Source organism: Myotis myotis, unplaced genomic scaffold (assembly GCF_014108235.1).
Source record: "Myotis myotis isolate mMyoMyo1 unplaced genomic scaffold, mMyoMyo1.p scaffold_m19_p_9, whole genome shotgun sequence".
NCBI lineage: Eukaryota > Metazoa > Chordata > Mammalia > Chiroptera > Vespertilionidae > Myotis > Myotis myotis.
Window position 1 is genome coordinate 6,895,855 of NW_023416401.1, and position 17,743 is coordinate 6,913,597.

Genomic DNA, 17,743 nt, shown 5'->3' on the forward strand with positions numbered 1-17,743 from the left:
TCTGTTTGTTAGATGGAGGCAATGTCACTCATTAAGTCCATTAGCTGCTGCATTTTAAAAAAATAACTCAATTCTCTCATCCAGTTTTCCTGCTCTCCCTCCATTTTTCTTTCTTTTTCCTCCCTCTCCTTTCTCATGTCTCCCTTCTTGCTCTCTCCCCACTGGATGGTCAGCCGTGTTCATCCATGGTGCTGAGTCTCCCAATGACTGTGCTGGCCTCCTGGAGACAGAGAGCAGTTTGGGGGGTAAACGGGCCATTTTGGGTAATTTATATTCTTGTAGTGTAAGAGATGGGAGTAGAAAGAGCAAGTGGCATTACAGAAACTTGTTGTTAAAAGAACACCTATCCTCCACCTCATTTCATTTCTTCCACCTCCACACACACGCCTGAAAAGGGCAGTGAGATGCCTGGAATAAACAATGCTTCTCTCAGCCCAAACCGACTGTCGTCTGGCATCAGGGCACACGGCAGAGAAACGCCATCCCCGTCAGGCTGTGTTTGTCCTTATCCTGGCTCGCACTTTGGTTTTCTTATTTTTTCTTCATTTGCTGCCTCCTCAGTCTTCCACCCGGTGGAGTGTTCCTTCTGCCACAGCGAGAGCATGATGGGATTCCGCTACCGATGCCAACAGTGTCACAATTACCAGCTCTGCCAGGACTGCTTCTGGAGGGGACATGCTGGGGGTTCCCATAGCAACCAGCACCAAATGAAAGAGTACACGTCATGGGTAAGGCAAGGGCCAGGCAGTGCTTAAAGTCGGATGTGTGCGTGCGACCCAGAATGCTAGGGAATATCAAAGTGGATGACAGAATTCAGGGGTACACTTACCCTGTAGTCAACATTCCTTCTTCCCCTTCCCTCCAAACCCACCGCATCTTACTGGGATCTCTTTCATAGTGTATCTGAGCCCAGCGTAGCTCCCTGTGACTTAAACTATAGGAAGACTCAAATTACGTTACTTCTTGAAATGTAGATCACTCGGTACTGATTTAGCTAACAACCAAACAGCAAGCGCCTTCTGGAACATAATCATTTCACAGTAAATTAAGGTTCTTTTCAACCTTTGATGGGTCTTTGTTTTGGTTTGCCAGTTTTTGTGTTTTGTGGGAATTGCTTAAAAATGGTTGCTAGTTTCTTTTTTCTTAGATTCTGGAGTTCTCTTAAGTGCACAACTGGAAAAGAGAGGAAAGACATGTGAGCGCGTGGGCTTAATGATGCTGTTCCGTTTTACTTTGGGGAAGAGGGGATACTGTGGCTACATTAGCAAATCATCTTTCGTGAATAGTGTAGGTGAGCGACCTGCTGAAGGTGACCCGGGAGCAGCTGTCCCTGTGCTGGATGTCTTCTCAGGGGCACATGGCACTGGGGCTACGGAGGAACTGGCCTCCGTGAACTTGCTGCTCAAATGGTGGTGTTCTTGTGCTTCATGGGACGGGCATGCTATCGGCCCTGCCCACTCCTCTTCAAGTAGTTCTCCCACAAGAAAATGCAAACTTTTTATGAGTTTTTTTCCCATATTTTTATGTGTTTCAATTCAACGTATAGTCTTTATTTAAAGAGTAACTTGCTTTTTTAAAAAAAGGAAAATCTTCAGAATATGCGTTTTAAGTCAGAGTGTTCTTTCCAGGCATGATTATTGGGAACTCATGGTCAGTGTACATATGTCCATTGCTTAGCACCTGTCAGACTTGGAGTTCAAGGGACAGTTCTTCACTGAGACATCACACACTGAGGCTTCATGCCAACTCCCAGGCCGCTGTCACTGTCGGTCACATCATATGCTGAGGATATACTGACACCAATGGTGAGACACATTTTAGTATAGATTATAGAACATAGAAGAAAGAACTTTCTGTTTTCTTATTGTCAACATAGTAGCAATTTTCAAATTTACTCTATCCCAAATTCTGGAGGGTCGGTGTTTGAAGGCTAATCATTTTTTATTGTTCTTTTATGTAAATGCTAAAATCAGATGAGCCTTTTTCTCGGGGATTGAAGATTCTAAAATTATTTAGGAGGGCAGTGTCTCTACTAAAGCCAGATGAGACTCCTCAAGAAGACGAAGGAGCCCCGATATTTATGCGGTGAAGAGCTTTGTTGTGTTACTGATGTAAGCGTTCTAAGAATTACATCTCCTAGCAAAAACCACAGTGGAACTTCTTGAACAGTGCTCCTACTATTAAAGAATGAGGATAAATGCCACATATTACCACTTTGGGGCTCTATGTATAAAAGAAAGTGAGGAAAGTTATAAATGGTTACTCATGGAAAGGAGTAAATTATATGTGGTAAATTATTTTTTATAATTTTGGCTGTGGAATTTTAAAGTAAACATTACACCAATCTAAATGAAAAAGAAGTAGCATGATGCTCTGAAAAGAACATGAATTTTAAATTCTCAAGACTCAGATTGGCCGCGCTGGCATGGCTCAGTGGTTGGGCATTGACCTATGAACTAGGAGGTCATGGTTCGATTCCTGGTCACGGCACATGCCCGGGTTGCAGACTCAATCCCCCTTGTGGGGCATACAGGAGGCAGCCAATCAATGACCCTCTCAGCACTGATGTTTCTCTCTCTCTCTCTCTCTCTCTCTCTCTCTCTCTCTCTCTCTCTCTCTCTCTCTCTCCTCTCTCCCTCTCCCCCTCTCCCTTCTGCTCTGAAATCAATAAAAGAAATATATTAAAAATAAAAAGACTCAGATTGAAGTTCCACTCTTGCCTTTAGTTAGGTGTGTCCTACCACGCCTGGAACACCTTACCCCTGGGTTCCTGCAAAGTCTCTTGCTCATCTCCCTCCTTCCTTCTGAGTTGGGAGCAATCCTTCCAGAATCTGGTCCGATGATGCTGCCTCCGTGATTTAAACACTTCACTGTCCCCGCTGTGTTGGAGATAAAGGCCACAGTTCTTATGTGACCTTGTGGGACTTTAATGATCGGCCTCCTGCTCGCCTCTTCTTCCTCCATCTGGAATCACCTTCCCAGCCCCTGAGTTTCTGTCAGACGGACTCCTGCTGTCCATGAAGGCCCCGCTCAGGGTCCGTGCCCGCCGAGCGCCCCATGTGTCAGTAAGCAGCGGGAGCCAGGTAACTGGCTGACTTAGAGTAGGAGCAGACTCCCGACTTAGAGTAGGTACTCAAAGAGGATTGCTTGACTGAGTGAATGAATGAATGATTATCTGTGAAAGCAAATCATCTGACAAAATGTTACATAAATGTTAGTTGTCATCGCCTCCGTCTTTCTTCTTCTTTCCAGAAATCACCAGCTAAGAAGCTAACGAACGCGTTAAGCAAGTCCCTGAGCTGTGCTTCCAGCCGTGAGCCTTTGCACCCCATGTTCCCCGACCAGCCGGAGAAGCCGCTCAACTTGGCCCACATCGTGTGAGTGTCTCTGCCTCCACATTAAGACACATCTTTTTTTTAATTTAAATTCTTTATTGTTTGAAGTATTACATGAGTCTCCTTTTTCCCCCATTGGCCTCTCCCAACCGCCCCCACCCCCCAGCACATGCCCTCACCTGCCCCCTGTCTGTGTCCATTGGTTCTACTCATATGTATACATACAAGTCCTTTGGCTGATCTCTTACCCCCTCACCCCCCCCCCCCGCCTTCCCTCTAGAGCAGCGGTTCTCAACCTGTAGGTCACGACCCCTTTGGCGGTCGAACGACCCTTTCACAGGGGTCGCCTAAGACCATCCTGCAGATCAGATATTTACATTACAATTCATAACAGTAGCAACATTACAGTTATGAAGTAGCAATGAAAATAATTTTATGGTTGGGAGTCACCACAACATGAGGAACTGTATTTAAAGGGCCAGAAGGTTGAGAACCACTGCTCTTGAGAACCAACAACTTTCTTTATTGGCACGTGTCCAGATCCATAGAAAAGCAATTTCATATCAGTTGTCAGGAACCGGGTTTCAAAATTTAATTTAAAAAAAAAAACACTGAATGAGTCCTGGCTGGGTGGCTTGGTTGGGTGGAGCATTGTCCCGTACACCAAAAGGTTGCGGTTTAGTTCCTGGTCAGGGCACATGCCTAGGTTTCAGGTTCGATCCCCGGTCAGGATGCTGCCTTCCACTTCTCTCCTCTCTCTCTCTCTTTTTCTCTCTCTCTCTCTTTCTCTTTCTCTCTCTCTCTCTCTTTCTCAAAATATCAATAAACAATATATTTGGGTGAGGATAAGAAAACAAAGATTGAATATAATGTCATTATAATGTTTGTGGTAGAGGTATACAGTACCAATGCCCAGCTGTGCAAGTAGAGTGTGCAACACTAATGTAACTCACCTAGAGAAGTAAAGCATTGTTATAAAATATGGATGTTAGTGGAGTTTGCACAATTGGAAGTTAATGATCAATGGAATTACCGTGGTAAGAAAATTCTAAAGTACACTTTACCTTAATGTCATATGTGCTGAGTCCCAGATAAAAAAGCCCTCTGCTTTAGTTTTCTGCAGAGCCAGTCATCTTAATGATGGCAGTCAACCCGAAGATTGTTGTTTTGTCCCGAGCTGTATAACTTTAGAAGAATCATGGCCGGGTAGGGGCGGGGGGTGGGTGTCAGGTCAAGAGGGGATTGGTGGGAAAATTCATCAGAACATCAAAAAGCAGACATTTCAAAAATATTTCTCCAAAGTATGTGTGAGTTTGGTGGACAGGGGCCTGGGACAGGGCACAGGCTCACACGCACACACACACACACACACACACACACACACACGCCCCATGCCCTGGAGTCTCTCTCAGGCCCCATGGCCAAGACAGCAGGGGAGGAGTGTTGTTTCCTTGGTGTTGTCTTGGGCTCAGTTAGGAATGATGCAGTCACAGGTGCCTCAGAAAGCCTCAGGGATAGATGGTTCCCTCCTATGGACGGCCTTGGCCTTTCGTTTGCAAGTTCAGCAGGACCCACGGCTCTGCAGAGCCTACGGTTACGTGTAGACATCAGGAAGTGGGAAGATCAGACCTACGGATATTAGCAAGTCACCAAGGCCAAGCTCATGCTCAGGCAGCTCAGAGCATGACCCGCGAGCAGCACTGCTGTGGGCCCCAGACCCTTAGAAAGCAGTAACTTGTGTCTGATGGACCCAAGCAAGTACCATGACCATGAACTTGGGATAAATACTCCAGGGCTTTGTTCAGTTTGGTCCCAAGTGGCTTTGAGGGTTCACGGTCCTCAGCATACACGGTCCGGAAGGTCCTGTTGCCGGCATGGACTGAGCATCCAAAAACTAATGTAAACCGGTTCTGTAGAAGGCGGTTAACTTACTTTTGGAAATTTTGCTACTAAAAATAAGCCAGGGGTAAATCAATGTGGAGAGCACCAAAGCGCCAACCACTTTTCAGAAATGACCTCATCAAGGCTGTTCTCATTCTTACTAAGGCTCAGCTTTCCTTCCCATAGTGAGACAATCGCTAATTTGTGAATGGAAGTGAGGGCAGGTCTATGCTCTGTGCTCTGCCACAGTCACTTTCTACCAGACCCGACAGGACTTTCGTCCCCAGCGCACAGCGTCCAATCACAGCTGCCTGCCGGGCGTGAGGATAGAGAGAATCTGGGATGTGAATGGCCTGGCTCTAGGGGCTTTGCAGTCCAACAGAAGCAGGATGCTGCCTTCCTTTTCAAGAAAGGGCATGTGCCAGGGGTTAGGGGAGGCCGGGGGAAGGTCAATGGGGGAAAAAAAGGAGACATATGTACTACTATCTGTAATACTTTAAACAATAAAATAAAAATAAATTTAAAAAAGAAAGAATTAGGAGGTGAGGCAGTGTGGAATAAAATCAGTTTCACACTGCGTATCGCCTACTGCAGGGACTTGTACCCAGTTGGCTCACGATTGGGGTGTGTGTGTGTGTGTGTGTGTGTGTGTTAATTGGCTAAGATTTTTTTAACTTTAATTTATAGTGTCAATATGATCTGATGTGTTATTAACTGAGCTAAATAAGGGCTGTATCTACACAAGTTGGGTTCTAGGATTCCCTTAAAATACTACACAAAATATGCCCTTTTTTCTGAGAAAAGTTCTATATATTGAACCAGATTCTCAAAATAGCCCTTAAATGAAAAGACTGATCTATCCTCATTGTTAATACATTTTTCCAGGGTGAATGTCTTCATTTGCAAATTGTGAAAAATATTTACTTGTTGAAATAACATATAAGAAATTCTGGATGTAGACTGTTCCGTCTCAGGACAGAACCTTTTTTCTATTTTTGGCATTATAGATTTTTTTTCTCCCTATTTGTTATTCAAATGTTAATGCCCTGAATAGACATCTAGGTCCTCCTTTTATTTATTTATATTTTGGGTGGGGATACCTAAGACTTCTAATTTTTAAATATGCTATTCACTTAGCTGCTTTAAATTATTATAAGCACATAATGGCCACTTAAGTGGGTGACATTTTGGTATTTTGACATTTGTACTTAGCTATTGTATTGCTTGTAAATGTTGCCATGATTAACAGTCTCTATTCTATTCAATTCTTTGCTGCCCAAAGTGATACTTGGTAAGTAGTTCAATCCTCCCCAGCGTACTTATAAAAGCTTGTAATCATAATTATAAGTGATTATGAGACACAAAACAAGTGAATGGCTAGTTTAAAACTAATTCTGCCTTGAGCTGAACACTCAGTGTATAAGAAGAATGCCAGTTAATAAAAATGTTTGCTACAGAGATTTTTGTTCAGGAAGAAAATCCTGCACTAGCCCCCCGTGGCTTTATCTTGTGGAGCTATTTATTTCTTATAAGAGTAAATGCATGTAAAATTCTCAATGGGACCTATTTTTTAGATAAGGCAACTTGCCATTTGATTATGGAAGAAATAGACATTTTAGTCCCTTTGAAAGCCACTATTTACTCCCACGGTTAGCCCTTCTGTGTCCCAAGTTCAACATTTTTATGATGAACCTTAAACATGGAGCCATTTACTAATTAACTACAACTTTCAGCTTTGCTTTGCAATGACCATGTTTAATAAAGTGAATTTACCAGGCTAGTTAAAACGCATTGCAAATCTGCTTGTTTTCTCATTGCCTGGAGATAGAGCAAGATAGGAAAGTTAAAAAAAAAAAGAGAGAGAGAGAGCCCCCCCGCCCCCAAAAAAACCCCACAAATGCTGGTCTAGTTGTTTTTTTTTTCAACTTTGCCAAAGCTACAATGTAAGAAATTTTATTATTTCATTCTGTTTACTGTTTTAAAATCTGATATTCCTGACTTCGGAAAATTCACAGCGGACATTTGCATAAAGTTAACATCCTTCTTGTAAAGTGAAAGTGTTCTGTTCAAGGCAAACTAACTGTGATTCCCTAAGATAAAAATTAAACCATTACAAGTTTGGCTCTTGATCAAGCCAACACAAGTAGACTCTGTAGGCTAGAATTAATTTTTCATCTTCAAATAATTCTACTCAAATATAGAATCATAATGAAATAAAAATTTCTTCTGACTCAAAATGATGCCCTGCCTCATCCCCTACCTTTTGAACTGTCAATCCCATCTCATCTTACCATGTATTATCTTACAATAAACCTAAAATCAGATTAAACACTGCTTGGAGATGAGATAGGGATCGTAGTGCTTTCATTTTACCTGAACTAAGACACTAGTGATGGGGAAACAATGACAGGATGAAATTAAAAATCAGACAGGGAATGACAGACCTGAGGAGTTGGTGTTTAGGGACATGGACAATTTTGAGGAAAGTTGAAACTATTTTTTTTCTCCCACCACATGAAAAAAAATGAAGTTTATGGGATGCCTTCCACCATGCGCCCTACATAGGCCTCAACCAGATAACAGAAAGTCAGCACACACTAGTACTTGTGGTGCTTACTTGCATCTTCACTTACAACAAAGAGCAAATAAAGCACAAGATGATTTTGTAGCCTGGTCCTTCCAGACTGGGCATGTTGGGAAAGCACCATTTTCACGGGGAACTCGGGAGGAAGTTTCCAGAGCTTTGGAAATCCTCTTCTTTGCAAGAGGATGTACATTCTGATCATGATCACGTTTTCAGGGCTTCTCCCTTTAGAAGGCAGTAAATATAAGGCTGCCTCAAAATCCTCGCTTCCTTCAAGAGTATCTATATATATAAAAAGCCAGTGACCATAACACCAGAATGACCCAAACGACCGGTCGCTATGACACCCACTGAGACCAGCAAACCCGCCAATTGGAGGTGGGGCCAGCCGACCAACCACCCGTGGCCCCGCCCCTGATCGGCTTGCCCCACCCCGAATGGCCCCCGCAGCCCCTCTTCCCCACCGGCCCCACCCCAGATCGGGCCCCCCACTCCAATCAGGGCAGGGTTGGCAAGCCAACTGCCTGCAGCCCCTCCCCACAGCCGGCCCTGCCCCCAGTCAGCCACCCACCCCAATTGGGGGTGGGGCCCGCCAGTCAATCGCCCTCAGCTCCTTCCCTAAGCTGGCCTGGCCCTATTCGGGGCCTGATTGGGGCGGGTCAGCCAGCCAACCTCCTACCATTTCCTCCTCACAACAGGCCCAGCCCCGACCTGCTCCAATTGGGACCGGGCTGGCCAGACCCCACCTGTGCACGAATTCGTGCACTGGGCCTTTAGTAGTTCAATGAAATGCCAAGGCTCAGAGCTCACTGATAGACATTCCTATGGTGTCCAGAGACCTGCCTCACAATAGTTACTTGAGATTCTATATTTGCAAAGAAATGTAACTTTAAAACATCTAAAGAATTTAATTGGAAAATTAAATTTTGTGTTGATCCTGGGTTATGATAGAACTCTGATCTTCCCACCCCCTCTCCTCCAGGGAGGGTAGGTAGGTTTTAACCTGCGACTTATACTTGCTTTAACTTTTCATCCACCTGTACTTTGTTTTAGGCCACCCAGACCTGTAACCAGCATAAATGACACCCTGTTCTCCCACTCGGTCCCCTCCTCAGGAAGTCCTTTTATCACCAGGAGGTAAGTACCAATCCTAAGACATAGCAAGGCCTCTCTTTGGTAATGAGCTTTGATTCTGTGACAAGAAAAATATTCTAGTGCAAGCCAAGAGTGGAAGACTATTGTTAGAAACGAGTTATGTAAATTTCTGCCACATGGCTTTCAATTCCATTCATTTGAATGCATTTAAAGAGGAATGGGATGGCTCTTGTGGTTAAAGTCGTCTAGAAACATGCATTTACAGTGTACCCACAGTAAATGCAGAAGTTTGAATTTTACTACTGACATACATGCATTCTTTTTCATTGAGAAAGTCACTTTCATAGCACTCAGAAAGGTCCATTTCAGCCAGGAAACTGGGGAACTATCTCCTAATTTAAAGCTCCAGATATAAAAGAACCCTCTTCTTGGCGAACTCTGGAGTCTCTGAGGCTAGAGCCCGAAGCTCAAACTTGGAAATGTAGTTTCCACACAATAATGTCATGGATTACTGGACTTAAACAAAAGGTAGATATGTGTCATCTTTTTTAACAAGATCCACTCCTGTTGTGAGCAAAGGGCAGGTGAATCCAGTAATTCTTTTAGGGCCAGCATTACAAATATGCATGGGCCAAGAGGTGCTCTGAGACATTTGATCAAAGATCACAAATAGAGCACCAGAGAATTTTTGTAGAAATACCTGGAGAAGGCCCACGGGAAAGCAGAAACAAAGGTAATGGTAATTGGAGCTATTTGTAAGATCTTGCAAATGCCTTTCAGTAGGAAAAAAAATACAGTCTCATGTTTTACAAAAACACGTAATCAGTCTTTTCCCTAAAGAGGTGTCTGAGGTACCAATTGCACTGTAGTATCCTAGTACATTCTAGTGAGGATGTGAACACAATGAGACTCAGGACACTGCTGGTTATTTTACCTGTGTTCCGGTACTTGCTCACAGCAGGATCCTAAGGTGAAGATGTTCCCCATAAGTGTAATTACAGGACAAACGGAACATGGCAGGTCATGGGGTTTCCTTCCTGTAAATTACGGGAGTTTGTAAAAAGTGGAGTTGAGGACACAGAACCTCCACAGTGAAGTCATAGGCCCTCAGAGTGTGCCCCTAGCTCTCCTTTTCAGAACACCAGAAATTCAACCATCGTTTCTAAGACAAAATCATAAACTGTGAAGCTTCTAAGAGACTCGGACCTGGGCTTCTCTCTAGAGAAGAGCCTGCATGTGTTGAGAAAGATGTTGTGCATTTATTAGGAATCTCTACGTTCTGCAAATGTCAGGCAGAGCTCGACTCCATCCTTACTGAAGGTCATTTTATATCATTTCAGCTCGGGCGGTGCTTATGGTGGAAGCGTCTAGATGGATAACATGGCTTCTTCTACTCTAAAATATCCCTATAACACTTTGAGCTGTTCTGATTCCTCCAGGGTGCATGGTACCTATTAACCCAAAATATGATCACTTCCCTTTTCTCCCATTTTCAGTCTTTTTGGAATGTCCCCTGTGAACCACAGACACATTGTTGAGAGTTTGCAGTTCTTCCTGTCACCAGGGAGATTGGCCCCTGGTGTCTGTGAAGGGTGCTGTTCAATAAAGCTGTGTACACTGAACTTCCTTCCTCTCTGAGTGGGCCTTGCTCTGTCCAGGGGAGGTATTAATGAGGTCTCATTGTTTGACTCCCTCAGGTTACCTGAGGGGCTAAGTGCAGCCAGCCCTGAGGCTGAGGAGCATTCGCTTATAAGGTTGTATGTAAATCAGCTTGGGCAGTGTGCACGGTCAGTATCCCAGCCCCGAATCGCTAACCATAGTGGTAGTTCCATAGCTAGACTGCTGGTCATTCTCCTCCATCACTAAATCTTGTCGTACGTCTCAGTGGAGAGAGAGGTCTTCTGGGGGTTCAAGAGAGTCCATTGAGAATTTACAACTTGAGCTGGACTTCTCAGCTCTTTCCTCTCTTTTCCACTTATTTTATTGATCTCATGCCTCAAACCAGTATAGATCAGATACTCATCTGTGATGAGTACCAAGCGGATTTTCTTCTCTGGATGACTCTGCTTTTGCATAACCCCAGATGGTGATTTCTTAGACTTTTAATGAAAGTGCCTCTTGGAATGATCATTAGCACTAACTGGGTCAGGCCAGACAACGCCACAGAGCCGGACCATAGTGTAGTAAAAGACTTGAGGACTTATACCTTTCTGTCCCACTGGGCCGTTTTTCCCCCAAAGAGAGCAATCTAATTCTTATTGAAGTAGAATTTCAAAACCAATTTCAAACTATCAGTGCTTAATTTCTATCACTGCATCATGCTAATGGTGATCCACTGTTTATTTCTTAACCATGTCTACACCCTAAAATTGATAGAAACCCATAAAGCCAAGTGTAGGCATATGTTAAAGGTCCTATTCTTCCTATGATTGGAATGGAACCAAATAAATGTAACTTAGAGCCCTGCCCTCACTCCTACTCCACCCCAACTTCCCCTCTTAAAATCAGATAAAACCTAAACAAGCCAAGAATGTGCTGATCTATGTTAAGAAAGTAGGGAAGTTTGCCATGCAGATATTTTATTTAGCCTGAGTTTTCAGTCTTCTGTGACAGATCTTAGAAAGATAAAGCAGAATGAAGATGAATTGAAATCACCCTTCAGAATTCTCGCCATAAACTCCTGGCATTACTCAACCTGGAGGCCTTTACAAGCATTCCACTTTGATCTTCAAAGGGCACGAGGGCGTATCTTTGAAGTCTTTTGACATCCGGGTGATCTGACTCACACAAATTTATGAGTGTATAACTCTGGTTACCACCGCCATCTGCTGTATCCTCTTTTCTTATATCCACTTCCAGTTATATCCTCGATTCACTTTTCCCTTAAAAGAAAAGAGGAAATCTCAAAGGCACTCTCCTTAACCCTTTGAAGTCTGTGTGTGTGTGGTGTGTGTGTGTGTGTGTGCGCGCGCGCGCGATGCTGGTTAGCAATTAGATAGAATGTAGAATGTGGTTCAAATAACATAATTCACCTCATTCATTTCCTTGATCATAACTTTATCCCTAAACCTAGATTATTTTCTTATAAATGCATTAATTATAGAAAAAAAATGGCTGCATCAATGGAAATCTATCATCACCACTAGAAAAAGAGCTCCAAGAGCTATGTATGGTGGGGCAGCAACATTATATAAGCTTATGAAATCTATCTCATCACTGTTGCAAATATCATTACTGACCCAGAGCCAGGCCCAAAAGGCCCTTTCCTCCCGTCACTGCCCACAGCATTGTGCCTCTGAACACTTGCCGTCTTTGTTGGTATCATGCCCCCTTTGTAAAATCTTAATTATCCAGCCAAAATTCTTTGCCCAGGTTATGTGAGAAACTTACTTAGGATTTTTCTGTAAAATACATGCATTGAATTATGTCTGCCTTCTACATTAGCCACAGTAGGACACTCTGAATGTTTAACTAGCTAGATTCTTCTACCCTTGTTATCACAAATATCTTGTATAAGCTTTCTGTTATAGATGCAATCTCTATAACAGAAGCCACTCAGAAAAGGAATCACACTGGCTATGATCTACAGCTCTAGCCAGATCTTGTCACTCTTCCAAACGTTGGAAAATTGCTTGAGTCACAGAGTGCATTGAACACAATCAGATATGCTGTTTTCTGGTTTGTCACAATAACATTTGGCCAGTTACTTAATATTGCATTAGGCTCAGTGGTGCAGATGGGGAAGCCACCCCCACCCCCTCCTAAGTGCTTCCCAAACCCTGATTGTTCCCCGTGGGTAGCCTTTGTGAGTTATTTCTGTTGGTTGATTGGTTGGTCAGTTGGTTGATTGGTTTACGTGTTCAACCAAAGAAAGGTTAATTACTGTGGCTTCTTCGGTTTTTTCAAACACTTTGCTTAACCAAAGATTCTTTACCAAACCACCCAGATTATTAACCTAACTAAAAATGTTCAAACTAAATTTTAAGCATCTGTACTTTGGTAATCAAAAGTGAATAGAAATAAAATTGAGGTACTCAATTCAGCCTTTGATCTAAAAATTAAAGTTTTCTTCAGGGTTATTTTTTTCTAAGATTAAAGCTCATCCTTTTCAGTAAGAAAAAAATAGATAAATTTATAAATCAACATCCTATAACAGATGAACTTATAAATTAACTGACCTGAGGATTTCTTTACTCTTTTCACACTTTCTGGGCATGTTGTATGAAATTTGAAGAAAAATTACTCTTTGCTGATATTTCTTTATTCCATGTAGCCGCAGAGCTCCACTAATATGCTAGACTTTTCAAACTTGAAATAGGCCAGTCTTCCCACTCAGCTCTCTTTCCTATGCTAAAATGTTGGTGCATAATTAAAACTGTTGTCATCCCTCTTCTTCACTTCAACCACTTTTATTCTCTTAATAAAGTTGCTTTCATTGTTTCCTGTGCATGGCCTGTACCCAGCAAACTTCTAGAGACTCTCTTGGTAAAAGTACAATTGATATGGTTTGATGCTGTCTGGGGAAAACATAGTAAACTTAGTGAATCCAATGTAAGCTGAAAATTCTTAGTGTTTCTTCCGTAGTACCTGCTTGGGATGGTTTGACTTTCATGCCAGCTTGATGACAATCACCCCACTAGACACTAAATTATTTTCATGCTTGTTTGCTGTTGTGCATGTGGCAGATATTTACATTTCAGATCAAAGATGTTGAAAGCAAGAACAGGAAACGGGAACACAATGTTTCAAGAGAATAGCTCCCAACAAAACTGACTCGTGGTCCCTTTTGTATTCTACCTAAACTGTGTAGATGACAGTGAGAAGCAAAATTTTATTCACACTGAGAGTTACTTAAGGAGGGAGCCTACTTTACAGGTTATTCCTCACAAGTCCAAGCACCACACAAGTTTATCAGTTATTTGAAATCAATAAAAATGAAAATGTTTTAATTTGCCATGGTTCAATATCATTTTCCTCTTCACCACTGTGATCATGATTGTTGCACATAACATTTATTTCTATAGTGCTGCTGTTCCGTGAGACTGCATCTAGGACTTTCATTTCAATTCTTTTATTTTCACACTCAATAAAAGAAAAAATATCTTTGACCAGGGCTAAAATAGTAATCCAACATAAGCAGAGGTGGTTCTTAAAAATATATATTGCAAAAAAAATTTAAAAATAAAAAAGCCCAAGGAGCTTTTGTGTATAGTTCTGTTATCTAGAACCAAAAAATATATATATATATTTACACTTGAGCAAAACTACTGTTGTCAGTTGTCACCCTTCAAATGTAAAGGGTGAATTTAAATAAGTAAATATGAAATTTTTTACATGCAATAAACATTAATAGTTTAATAAAAATGATCTTAAATATACTAATACATGCAATAAACATTAATATCTCAAGAAAAAGGATTTTAAATATAATGTTACATGCATTAAACAATTATTCAAGAAAAATGATCTTAAATCTAATAATATTACATGCAATAAATATTAATATTTCAAAAAAAAGGATTTTAAGTATAATAATATTACCAAAACTGTACTAACATAGTATGGTATCACAAAAGTTGTAGGAAATATTAAAATTCTGCAAATAACAGGATTACGTCTATTTGAAATATTTTTAAGGTGCTCTATCCTTCCAAAACCAGTGTGTGTGCACATGGGGGGGAGGGGGCATTTATCTTTATATATACTATTTTCCAAAGGTCTAAAAGGGAATTGGTGAGAAAATAGAGACTATTTTATAAAGAAAATATAGTCTAAAGGAATGTTTCTGCCTCCTTTTTTCAGCAGAACACATAATCTTCAAAATGCACCTTCTCACACCCTCCAGGGCATGATTGTCACTTCGCTCATTACTGATAATATGTGTGCAAAGGGATGTGCCTATACATTGGCGAGGGCCTGGTGAAAAGAAAATGACCACAATAAGAAAATACATTCAAATTTAGAGATAGCAGTCTTGCTTCTCCTGGGAACTCAGATTAGAAAAAAATGTACCACCTATGGTCAAGGGGAGCCTCAGGCAGTTCCCAGCTTCAGAGCTTAAAGAAAGAATGCATTTAGATTTGAAGGCAGGGCATGTAGAAGACAGAAGCTTATGGAACTAGATTGACGCGAAAGCCATTGCTGCATTCTGACACACGGACGTGGCAGAAGCGTTCATTTCTTGGTAAGAACATAGCTCGTGTGCTTGATCCCAAAGCCCGAGATGAGTTGGACATATCACCTAACTTCTCCAAGCAAGCTGCAGAGCTACAAAAGGAAAGTTTAAAAATCCAAAGTATTCTATACAATATCGTGAGCAGCCGTTGCTTTGAAGAGATCATAATAAACTACACATTGTCACTATTCTCACAACTCAGGAGGAGAAGTTCTCACGTTGCCTCTTTCTTCACACGCCTCAGGAGCTGCAAAAGGAACTCTGGGGAAGGCACTTCATATGAAGAGTCTTTACAGACGCAAGTTTTATGTGAAACCTGCTTCCCCCTCAACTCTCTAAGTCCCCGATCCATTTCATTTTGAAAGAGTATTTGGTTTTGGTTTTGATTTGTTTTACTCATGCACTTGACTTCCTCTCTACCTGGTCATAATTCCGGCTTCCCAGAAATAAGTCATGAGGAGCAGAATGTAAGCCTAGTTTTTGGAAGTACAGAAACTCTGTGGACAGTGAGTACCAAAACTCAGAAGTACTCCTGGTGCTCAGAGCTGTAGCAAAACAAAATAAATTGTTTCTTTCCACAAACTCATAAATACCGATAGTGTCATCCCCATCTTTTCCAAGAACTGATTACCAAGAATTCATGTGGGAAGGAAAAGGAGCATGAAAGGACTTAAACCAACCCTGGCATGGGCCAATGAAAAGAAAATGACAAAAGAAGGAAAGAGATGTGTATACAGAGAACATCTGCTCATCCCCTTGAGGGGGGAAGGGACTTGGGAAGAAGAAGAAAAAGAAGAGAAGAGGGGAGGTAGATAAATGGAATAGAGGAAGGAGAGAAGGACCCAAAGAGTTAGAAGGAAAGAATAAGGCCACCAACAGAAAATCTGGCCTACCGCTCTCTTCCTGGACCTGGCCCTGCACATGCTGATGTCAGAACTCCTCCAGAGCTAGTAGTGGTGTCACGTGGTGGGAAGGGCTTTATGGACACATCACCTTCCCCCCATAAGATTCACCAGAGTCGTTTGTAGCAAACACATCCCCTGATAGACCCTCCTGTATTTATTTTCTCTACTGGTCCTTTCTTTCTTCTTGCGCATTCAATATCAGAAGTTGTACCCATGGGATTATAATTAAGCTTGTGATTTAGCAAATATCCCCACAATTTCTGGGAATCAAGGGGCAGGAAAGCATAACAAGACAGGGAAATCATTGATTTACCACACAGTGTTTGGAGTGCATTTGCAAGAACCTGAGGTTAATTATATAGTAGGTACATCAATCTTGAGTTACAAAAAAAGAAAGTTGGGGGAGGTACTTGGGCAGCAGGGAGACGGTAGTTATGGGAAAATGAACATAAAGGGATATGCTTCAGGAGACCAGGTTTGGGGTGCTGTTTTGGTGGGATGATAGGGAAACACCAGCTATCATGGCTTAAAGTGGCTATTTGGCCCTGACAGGCAGGTTTCATAGTCTTAGAAGGTGGAAATTAGTATGCTGAAAAAAATGTAAGTTCATCATGGAAGATACATTCTCCTAGAACATTAATCATTTCCTTTTTAAAGTCAGTTTTGTGTGCACTTGTACTTTGTGTAATACTTTGTGTAATTGGGGATTTCTGAAACCCTCTATGTCAGTGATGGCGAACCTATGACACACGTGTCAGAGGTGACACGCGAACTCATTTCTTTGGTTGATTTTTCTTTGTTAAATGGCATTTAAATATATAAAATAAATATCAAAAATATAAGTCTTTGTTTTACTATGGTTGCAAATATCAAAAAATTTCTATATGTGACACGGCACCAGAGTTAAGTTAAGGTTTTTCAAAATGCTGACACGCCGAGCTCAAAAGGTTCGCCATCACTGCTCTATGTGGTGCTTAAAGTACAAAGCACTTCTAATAAGACTGCAATCTCGGTAATTTTCAACTTTCTATTCAACACAGAAAGTTGGAGAATATAGGGGAGACTGCAGAAGCAAACTTCTTGACTGAGGTATAAAGGCTGGCAGGAGGTAGCGAACCATTGGGCTGTTTACATGATCGTCTGTCATGAATGCTGAATGAATTTCCATTCTGTCCAGGCACAATGCAGTCTATTTGTTCAGCAACGAGCAGAGGTCAAATCTGGGATCATGGTGGTTTGTGCAATTGTAAGAATGGTTCTCAGGCCAGGTTTCTACTCCTCGTTCCACTCGGTGGAGATGTGAAGCATCTTGAACATTTCAAAAGAATAAGAGAGCTGTCCAAATGGAGCTTGGCTCCACCGGTAGACTCGGGCATTTCTGTCGCCAGTTCTATTCTTGAATGCAATTCCGTGTTTACCTTCTTCTTGGCTTTCCCGTCTTATTAACTAGCTCTCCTCCCAAGGACAGTGAAGTAGAGCAGAACAAACTGCTGGCTAGGGCTGCTCCGGCTTTTCTGAAGGGCAAAGGGTAAGTCCAAGCCGAGTGTACTGGAATCTGGAATTAACTGCACGAAAAATTGGAGATTTCTTTTGTCGACATGCTGTGTGTTTGAAAGACCATGTTTGATTTAGTAAAAGCAGCTCCGTTATAACTCCATTAACAGCACCACGTAGTGATTTTGAGCAGAAACGTCTGTGTTGTTCACGTTCCCTGACGTCCTTTTCTTTTTTTAAATGACTAAGCTTCAGGTTTGATTCTCCAAAGGCT

At 41.9% G+C, this 17,743-nt stretch overlaps 1 protein-coding gene across 4 annotated transcripts in view; it reads left to right on the forward strand.

Annotated features, from left to right (window-relative positions):
- The window catches only part of DTNA (dystrobrevin alpha), a 220,965-nt gene that overhangs the window by 156,197 nt on the left and 47,025 nt on the right, over window positions 1–17,743 (forward strand). The window contains exons 10-15 of one of the 4 annotated variants that reach the window (XM_036322190.1): window positions 562–728; window positions 3,253–3,377; window positions 6,499–6,507; window positions 8,854–8,937; window positions 10,593–10,682; window positions 17,426–17,503. In XM_036322190.1, coding sequence (XP_036178083.1) covers window positions 562–728; window positions 3,253–3,377; window positions 6,499–6,507; window positions 8,854–8,937; window positions 10,593–10,682; window positions 17,426–17,503 — 553 coding nt within the window. Of the gene's footprint in view, window positions 1–561; window positions 729–3,252; window positions 3,378–6,498; window positions 6,508–8,853; window positions 8,938–10,235; window positions 10,522–10,592; window positions 10,683–17,425; window positions 17,504–17,743 lie in introns of those variants that run through there. The other 3 variants (XM_036322193.1, XM_036322194.1, XM_036322191.1) reach the window with 3 other exon arrangements.